At 42.3% G+C, this 10,328-nt stretch overlaps 1 protein-coding gene across 1 annotated transcript; it reads right to left on the bottom strand.

Annotated features, from left to right (window-relative positions):
- Positions 1–5,973: 5,973 nt before the first annotated feature.
- On the bottom strand, positions 5,974–8,906 carry SLC10A3 (solute carrier family 10 member 3). The gene has a single exon (XM_063432551.1). It carries the CDS (start codon positions 8,006–8,008, stop codon positions 6,578–6,580), a length of 1,431 nt encoding a protein of 476 aa, XP_063288621.1. The 5' UTR covers positions 8,009–8,906; the 3' UTR covers positions 5,974–6,577.
- Positions 8,907–10,328: the final 1,422 nt, after the last annotated feature.

The raw sequence follows: 10,328 nt of genomic DNA, 5'->3' as shown, positions 1-10,328 counted from the left end.
AGCAAGTTTTACAAATAGCCTGTGATGTTACTGTAGTATACTAAATCATATTTACCTGTATTGTAAATTTTAACATTTCATTTATAAATCTAGAGGTGTATTCACTATCTTAAAGGGACACTCCAGACCCCTAAAGCTCTTTAGATTGCTGAAAAGCTTTATATGTGAAGAGTGTGTCCACTTTATTTTTATTTTTGGAAAAAGTGCAGATTTCAATAGAAATTGACACTTTTATAAATTATACTGGTTACACCCCCTGGCTTTTCAAGCAGACAACAGGTCCTGTGACTTCCTGGTTTGGTAAGCATATTTGCATTAACACAAGAAGCAGCAATTGCTCATAGCACATGGTTTGGAAGCCTGTGATTGGACAGCCACGGAAAGTCTGGGCGGCGTTAGAAGGGGATGGTTTGCAAAGACAGCAGACAAGATATCTCCAATTTTTTAAAGTGGATTTTAGCTATACATCTTATGAAAAAAAACGCATAATTAAATTCATGCAAGTTTTTATTTGGGGTATATCTACTATACTGATTTTTATTTATTTTGTATTTGGGCAGTGAAGTGTCCCTTTAAAGCGTAGTAAATTGAAATCTGAATTGCAAAATATAGGTGTTCTGGATTATATTTTTCAATCTATATTTCAGTTAACTACACATCACAGGGTTCAGTGTGAATTATCAGGAATTCAAAGTGAATTTGAAATATAAAGCCAAAATAGCAGAACTGTAATAATCCTCCTACTCAACTACCGTATATTTTCATTATGCCTATTTTCAAACAAATTTTACATTTATTTAGAATTCTTGACTAATCACACTTCAGTGAACATATTTTATAATGCAATAAAAAAAAACTGGAAAAAAAACACACCTTGAAAAGTTTCCTAAAGGCTGCTAGCAACCTTATATGTTGTAAAATGCCGTATATTTTTTATATATGTGTACTTAAAGTGTAACTTAACTTGTGACTTGAATTATTTACTAACTCCTCTAGGTCAGAACTCTTATCTGTTACTAGGATAAGAAAATCTATTCTACCTTATCTCACTTTAGGTTGTAAAGTAAATGACACCCTAGAACTGAGAGAACTCAGATGCCCGTTCGACTGTCGACCTCTATTCCAAAGCCGTGTCATAAATCGAGAATGTAATGAATTCACTCAAGGCTTCATCTCAAACTAAAATATAGAGAAGTAAAAGGAAACGCCGATATATTTAGAATATGTGACTGTGTTCCTGTCTGACACCGTTGTGTGGGTTATTCGCAATAGAAAAAGTCTATTAACCAAGACAAACAAAAGGAATTTAAAAAAAAAAAAAACTTTATAGGGTTACTCCATGTACCATGACTAGGTCAGTGATTTGAAGTGGTCATGGTGCCAAGAGCGCTATGAAACGCTGCCCATATAAAGGTGAGCCCCTCTACTGCCAGAGGTGTAACTCCTCCTCCTCTGTCAGGGTCATTAGAGCATCCTTAGCGAGTCTGGAACAAGCGTTCAAGAATGGCTAATGTTATTTCTGTGCATATTTAGCATCTAATGTCAGCACACACAGCATGTTGGTGACAGACAGCCCATGTCCTCCCCTTGGCACGTCCTCTCCTTACATCCCTCCCATAGCAGCTAGGGGTAGTGACGTCATTGGAGGACAGTTGGGGTTAAGGAAACGTGACCTCGCCGCTGGAAAGGAAGGTGCGTTTGAGCATTTTTTGTGTGTGTGTTGTTTTTGGAGGGGGGAGGTTGCAATTCAGGGCAAACCAAAACATGAAACACGATGGAAAAACAGCAGAATTTGAGAACTTTTCTGAACTGGTTATTGTGGCCTAATATATGCTGGTAATATATATATCTGATCTTGAGAAAGACCCCAACAGGTCGAAACGTCGATCGAATTACATGTAAATACCTTTCTGGAATAAACAACAATTTATTAGTTGAAGACCTCAGAGTGCATCTCTTATTGTGCTGTATATACTTTCAAACGTGGAATTGCACCAGGGCAAGAAACTATTTATATATGGGGAGAAAGGGTGAGCCATATATATATATATATATAAAAATAAAATATGATGGTGAACTTTAATTGCCATCAAGGGATATATATTACAGAGTGACATCATAAAAGTACTTCAAATCCTTTAATCACAGGACAGCACCTGCACTTACATTTCCTGGTGTATCTAAGATTGATGGGAGTTACACTCCAAGGCAGCAGCCGCCGCCATTAATTCACCTCCCCTCCCAATATTATATCGCCTGAGCGGGACTGTGAGGGACATCACCATCTGTGTATTATAGGTCTAAAAAACGTGATCTGTCCTTTTATATGTGAGGTTGGGGACAATAAAGGGTAAGTGGGGAAGGGATACGGAGTTACAGGTGCCAACTCTACTTTAAAATAAAACAATAGGTCATGCAGACTCAGGCAAGAATACCTACTGTGTAAATCAGAGCTGGGTAATCACACAGGATGTGTAGACGGGCTATTTAAGAGTAGGGAGGAGTAGTTCTGTTTGTCTTCATATACAAGAAAGTATGCGGTCCTGTCAACGTGAATAATAAGTTGAGAATTGAAAGAGCTGAATAATTGTAAACACAAAACACAACCAGGGAGCGGCAAAGACTATTGTCTTATTCTGACCATGAATAATGGTTTAAGTCCAAATGTTGCCGTGATGTCACGGCATTTACACACAGACACTACCCTAAATTTCAAGCAACAGGTTTTGCAAGTAAGAGAGAGAATAGATTTTGCTTTGTCTTGGACTAGGGTATCTGGGTCGGTTGAGGCTACCAGGGGGTTTTGGCCCACAGGGTTATTCACTAGAGTGTGAATTGGCAAAAATAACTCGAAACATACTTCTAAGTCAGCTACGTCCTCAGTTTGAGTGTTTTGGTCCAAAACTTTAACATTTCACATTGCATTCCTGGCATCAGTGAATAGCTGTTAGTGATTGGGTTAGTCTAAAAAGGAATATTGGGATGAATGAGTTTTGGGCTGAATTTGTAAAGTAAAGTGCATGGACTATAGCCAGAGGATGTCAATAAAATACAAATTTGCTGCAAAATTAATATCAATGCTAAAAATCTATCCCACCAAGAGAATATCTATCAAATACAACTTTATTCCACCACCAAAGTGAAGTGGTCCTGGCAACATTGTGACCTTTATGGCCTCTCAAGCTTCAGAGAATTTTGTCAGAACTACATGGATGGAAGAATAAAGTGATTTTAAAAATAATCAAGATCCACTGTGGTTAAGTTTAACATTTTTCAAGAATGTTATTTTAGCCCCAATTTTCTCTGTAGACCTGCGTGAGGCGACCCCAGTGTTTCGTAGCATCATAAAAATAAATAAGGTAGGAACGGTTACGCAATATCCTGCATGCTGGTGAATATAACGTAGAACGTATTAGAAGGGTCATACACATTGTATTTGCCTGATTATATGGCACAGCTACAGAAACATTAAATTGACATCAGGAATTAGCCTTGCAATCGGATAGTAACATTTCCTTATCTCTGAGTGGTTCAATCATCTCTTATCTACCATTCCAACACCTTATTAAGTGTATGTAGTGCCAAAATAAAGAAAGAGACAGGGAGCGCGGAGAGAGAGCGAGGGGAGAGAGAGAGAGAGAGAAGAGATATATGCCCTTTGCCTTCAAGAGGAAATAAGCTATTATGTTGCCATTAAGTAATTCAAATCTTTCTACAATGGGACCTTTCACCTGTTAAATAAAACACTTGTTGTTTATTCACTAAACGTCAAAATGTACTGAATTAAAAACCATATTGCAAACGTTAGGCTCAGTCAAGCTAAAGTATTGGCGAATGTTTAAAAATTTGCTATTTTGGACTGACTGTTACAAAACACTGTTTAGAGAATAGACTGCCTACATCTAACCTACTTAGATATAAACAGGTTAATCTGGCTACCAATAAAACTGCACACTGCTAAATCTACTTCTAAAAGTACCAAGGAACTAACTCCCATGGTGTTTTGCTAGCCATTGGGCTAACAAAGCTTCATGTGAGTGATTACACAACAAAAAAAGAACAACCCTTTGGCAACTCAAAGTCACAGAAAATAAACATTTTTTAATACCAATCGGGGTTACCTTTCAGGAACGGCGTCCCACACTGGCATTATTATAAGCTATGACATACAATTGGGATTGTCCCCAAATAGTGAAATAATGAACGCCTGATATTAGAATCTCAATGGGTAAAAAAATGTTTGCCAAGAGAACACTTCTAAAACCCACTTTAAAGCATGTACTAAATTATCAGAATTATATTTGAATTCCTAAAGCTTGCACTTTTTATAATATTTCATGTATTTTTTCTGAGACACGGTTATTTGCTGCGAATCCCTTGCACATCTTAAAAGGTTCTGTTTTATTTTAACATTTTGTGGGTGATGTTTGTTTATAGAAAGGGGGTAGCTAGAATTAGGAGTCATAACTTGAGAAATTGAGTGGTACATTTTATTATTTTTTTTTAAATCAAGAAATATTTTGTAGAATGAGTTGTAGATACAAGGAACCGCCTTTGAGAGGAGATGGTAGTGACTAATAAGTGGAAACTTGAAATAACAGTAGACTGCAGAATCAAGCAGGAAACCAATTCAATATGAAAGCCAGTGTTATTTGTGCTCACATCCACTGAGTGAGGCTTTAACCCCTTAAAGGGAAACTCCAGTGCCAGAAAAACGATCCGTTTTTCTGGCACTGGAGGGTCCCTCTCCCTCCCACCCACCAATTCCCGGTTACTGAAGGGGTGAAAACCCCTTCAGTGACTTACCTGGGACAGCGGCGATGTCCCTCGCCGCTGTCTCCGCCTCCGCGACGCTCCTCCTAGTGTTTACGTCGGCCGGTGGGCGAGACTAATCTCGCTCACCGGCCGAGGAGACCTAATGCGCATGCGCGGAAATTCCGCGCATGCGCATTACGTCTCCCCATAGGAAAGCATTGAAAAATCATTTCAATGCTTTCCTATGGGGTTTTGAGCGACGCTGGAGGTCCTCACACAGCGTGAGGACGTCCAGCGACGCTCTAGCACAGGAAACCTGTGCTAGAACCCAGGAAGTGACCTCTAGTGGCTGTCTAATAGACAGCCACTAGAGGTGGAGTTAACCCTGCAATGTAAATATTGCAGTTTATGAAAAACTGCAATAATTACACTTGCAGGGTTAAGGGTAGTGGGAGTTGGCACCCAGACCACTCCAATGAGCAGAAGTGGTCTGGGTGCCTGGAGTGTCCCTTTAAGGACCAAACTTCTGGAATAAAAGGGAATCATGACATGTCACACATGTCATGTGTCCTTAAGTGGTTAATCTGCCCTCAAAATCAACAATTCTATATATTTTAGGAAAAACTGAATACATTATAAAGTTGCTTAATAGTATTTGTGTAATGTGTTTTTCTAGAAGGAATGATGACTTAAAGCAGGAGTGGTGATCACAAGGTTGCAACCCCCTTAGCTGTTGACAAACTACCACTCACATAATGCATTGCCAACCTACCATTTAACCGCCCCTGCCTTAAAGTGACAGTAATATTTAAGACAATTAAATCCCATGGTACATTAGATTTGAACCGAGTTGAAGGCAACAATATACATCTGATAGAACTGATCTTTATGAATACTGGAGCAATATTATATATGTAAAGGCTGAACACAGAGGGAAAAATAAGGCAATGCCAAGTTTCAGGATGCCTGTGAGGTACAAACCTTTTTAGATTTCATTCATACAATATGCATTTCATCTGTCCAGCAGTGCTGAACCCTGGCAATGACAAAGAGGAGCAGTTTTGAAGACGTGTTCATTTTGGTAAAAAATACCAGTTTTATGGAGACCTTATGAAACTGATGGACTGAAAGGTCTGGTATACACTTAAAAGCCAGACAAAATTATCCCCATTGTAACACAAAATACAAAAACAGGACATCAAGAGATTACTCATTTTATTTACATGTATGACAAAAAAGATACCTGACCATTACCCTGCTTAACATTACAAAAATCACCCCTATAAAAATAACAGTTTTTCCCTTCAGTGCATGAAGCTTACTGAACACAGAGCTTTGGCCTAGATCAACATGTATGAAATGGCAAACGAAGCGTGTATTTGAGAGGGGAACTTATTCTTATGGTATATAATAGTCAACTTTTAAATAGATATAAGGAACTGGAATTTACCTTCCACGAGTAAGTTAAATATGAGATACTCATTAGCAATAAGCTCTGGGGTGCAAAAAAGGGACTATTTCTACCTGACCAACATTGATAAATTATTAGATGTATTGGGGACTCAAAAAAAAAAGGACATGACTTTACCATAATATTGCACAAGGTTTTGAAGCCCAGTAATTAGACAAACATAGGCATGTAAAAAAGAAAGTACAAGTGCAAAATTATGAAATGGACAATCACAAAATTGGAGGAATTTGTGCCACCCCCCACAGGAGAAGAACACAAAAAGTGCACGAGGCCGGGAATTAATACATGTAAACTTCTGTTATTTTTCAAGCAGGATGGCATAATTTATATCGTAGATACTCAGTATCCTACTCAGAGATAGTCTTTGAGCTTTTTGTAGCTTATATGTAACAGGACCAACAATAACATCTCGGATGTCCCACTTAGTGCCACCAGGAATGGAGCCTGAGAAGACAGGTCAGCCTCAGCACGTTGAAAAGAAAGTTGCAGGACTGCAAGGGCCAACAAGCTATTCTGTACCCCAACCTCTATGCTGACCGTTCGACGATGGGCAATGGGAAGCTTTAGACAAGATGCAAGTAGGTAGCCTGCATTCAATCCCACGAGAGGTACACTTAGTCCAGCTACCACCAGGGTAGTGGGCACCTGGCTTAGTAGAGAAGATCCCATCTGGTAGGCCATGACTAGTCCACCCACCATCAGTAAAACACTAAATGGCTTAATGAGGAGCAGCAGAAGCCGTGACACCTGGGGAAATTTCCATTTAATTACCATGCCTGTAGAGATCGGCACAGCTATGAAGAGCAGTGTGGCCAGGATCTTAAAGAAGGGTATGTGTAATGTCTGATGGACTCCAAGAAAATGTCCATAGAGAGAGGAAGAAAGTGGCATCAGGCCTACTGCAGCTACTGTAGAAACCAAGGTCATTGATATAGCTAGGGTAACATCACCACCCAACAAAAGGCTGTAAAGATAGCCCCCGCCACCGCCAGGAGAAGAGCAGGTAACCACCAGTCCTAATGCTAAAGGCTGAGAGAGGCCAAGAAGCAAGGACAGGAGGTATGCATATAGTGGCATCAACACAAACTGACCCAAAATTCCCAGTAGGATTGGGTGCGGTCGACCCATTAGACCCTTCAACACTTCCAAGTCCACTTTGCATCCAAAGGCACATTTATTAATAAAGAGTAGAGGCAGCAGTGCGTAGAGGATGGGACTTTCAGAGAAGTGACTTGCTGTAGACCCTGTATATTCTGGTGCTTCGCGGGGAACCACATGTATGGAGAAGTCCTCTCTTTCATCAATCACTGATCCTTGCTGTTGCAGTCGCAGGACAAGTGGTGCCATACCGCCCATGCCAGACTTTATTTGTGCCAGGAAATTCCCTGGCAATCCCTCTGTGCTACGGCTCACGTTTAAGATCTCAAGTACGGATGTATCCAGGGACAGGACGGTGAGGGTTGCACTGTGAGCAGCCGATCCAGCACTGATCACAATCACACCTCTGCTGTGTTCTGGAAAATCATACTGTAAGCAGCAACCATCTCCAATCTGTAAAATTCCTGCTGATTTATGAGTGGGAAGGGGCAGGGAAGAGGACCACGTGCTGGGATTGAGAGGTGTGACAGAGAGAAAAGATAATCCCAATCCTTGATTAACGGCAGGAATGTCAGTGATGGAATCTGCACGCTGTTCAGACTTGTTGTGGTTTTCCAGAATGGCTTGTGTTAACGTGGTGGACAGCACACAGCCCAAGAAAATGAACCATGGGAAGCTCTGCATTGTGCAGTGCTCTTAAATTAATGTCACAAAGGTGGCCAGCACCCCATCTACACTCCCTCCAGCTATTATTGCAAGTGATGTCTGCAAGGTATTCCTTGGGGTTTAAGTCTCATAAGGTCACCTCCTCACCTCCAAAATATGTTTCTAGATACAAGTCCCTCTGCTCTCACTCTTCTTTCAGGAGGTGCCTGTTTATTTAACCCCTTGCTGAGTCTCTAGACCTAACCTTGTTAGATCGGTGTTTCTGGACCCAACCTTGTGTGGACCAAAGCTGTGTTTATGGGTCAAACCTTGTGTGGACCAAAGCTGTGTTTATGGGTCAAACCTTGTGTGGACCAAAGCTGTGTTTCTGGGTCCAACGTTGTTTGGACCAAAGCTGTGTTTCTGGGTCCAACCTTGCCTGGAGCAGAGCTGTATCTCAGGATCCAAGCTGTGGCTCAGTGTTTAACTCTCTCTCTCTCTCTCTCGAAGCCTTTGTCTCCAGAATTCACCATCTCTGCCTCCAGTCAGTGCCTCCTGGTTGAGCAAGCAGTCTCTGGGTCAATGCTGGTATCTGGGTGTATCTCCTACACCTGTGTGCTGGCTGTGTGAGTGAATGTACTCATGTTTGGGTCCAGTCTGTCAATCTTTGCACTGCACTGGCTGCTTCTACATAACATTTCTCCAAACCCCACTCGCTGAGTGCAGACTCTCTGTTTCCACAGCTCACTTTCTGTGGGTGAGTGTCAGCTCTTTAGTACCAGCTCTGCTGCTCTCAGAAGGGCAGTCTCTTCACGTCTCTCGCACTGTCCCTCCAGCTGTCTCTGGCGCCGTCTCCGCCTCTCTCATGCTGACAGCCGTCCCTTCTCCCACTTTCACTCAACTGCTATTAGAGCTGAGCGGTCGCTCCCTTCCTGGTTATCACGTGACAGCCGCTAAACCACCTCCCACAACTGCACTTCCGGACTCTTGGCAGGCCGTTGCCGCGCGGCATCACGGGAGTTGTAGTTCCGAAAGCTTACATTAGCAACAAAAAGCAGTGCCCTCTGGCCTTGTCATGTTAGAATGCTGATTAATGTCATTGTCCACATTCTATGAACTTGTAGGCATGAAAAAACACAAACTGTACTTCCTCTGTTATTGGGACCCATAGTTTAAAGGACCACTCTAGGCATCCAGACCACTTCAGCTTAATGAAGTGGTCTGGGTGCCTGGTCCAGCTAGGATTAACCCTTTCTTCTATAAACATAGCAGTTTCAGAGAAACTGCTATGTTTATATTAGGGTTAATCCAGCCTCTAGTGGCTGTCTCATTGAAAATCACAGTGAGAAGACGCCAGCGTCCATAGGAAAGCATTGTATTGCGGGATCAGTGGGACGTAATCACTGGGAGGAGCGGCGGCGAGCAGAAACCACCGCCGACGGACATCGGCGGGGTCTCAGGTAAGTGACCTGAAGGGGTTTTCACCCCTTCAGCTACCGGGGATGGGTGGTGGGAGGGAGAGGGGACCTGCAGTGCCAGGAAAACGGATTGTTTTCCTGGCACTGGAGAGTCCCTTTAATGTCGTTTTTCTGGTGTCTATAGCCTGTCCCTGCAGTGTTAGCACTGTAAACACTGCCTTTTCATAGAAAAGAAAGGCAGTGTTTACGTCGCTGCCTAGTAACACCTCTAGTGGCAGTCACTCAGATGGCCACTAGAGGTGCTTTCTAGTCCAGTGCTGCACAGTGTGTCCACACTAGGCATGGAGGTGCTGAACTTCCCCATAGAGATGCATCGATTCAATGCATTTCTATGGGAAGGTGCTGATTGGTGCAGCATGGTGTTTTGCTCTGCATGTGAAATAACCTCCCTTTCCTATGAGAAGTATTTAGAAACGAGGCGGGACTCGCTGTGCATCAGTTTCTAATGCTCTTCTGTGAGGAGTAATGGATTGGCCATTGGTTTGAGAGCTGCATGACATCACAGGAGGCGGAGCAGCCTGCAGCACCGAGGGAGTCTCAGCGCTGGAGTTAAAGATAAGTAAAAACTTTTTTATCTGGTCTTTACTCCAAATGGAGGGAGGTTTTGACAACTTACCTGGAGTCCAGCTGGGTAGCTTGGCACTGGTCTGAGCACGGAGGTGCAGGGAGACACTCATTGGCTGAGAGCACACTCTACATGTAGATGTTGCACACCTCAGAACTAGTAAGATATTACAATCCAGGCTCCCCAGCCAAACCCTTCAAGCCACCTAGACCATGCACTCCAACCGTAACCCAGGATACCCCAGCCCCAGTTCCTGGCGATCTTGTACCATTCCACTTTTACCGCCGAGCTCTGACATAAAGGCATGCCATTCCCT

This window comes from Pelobates fuscus, chromosome 9, assembly GCF_036172605.1.
Source record: "Pelobates fuscus isolate aPelFus1 chromosome 9, aPelFus1.pri, whole genome shotgun sequence".
NCBI classification, from domain to species: Eukaryota; Metazoa; Chordata; class Amphibia; order Anura; family Pelobatidae; genus Pelobates; species Pelobates fuscus.
The sequence above is the reverse complement of the archived record's forward strand: the minus strand, read 5'-3'. Positions and strand labels throughout refer to the sequence as shown.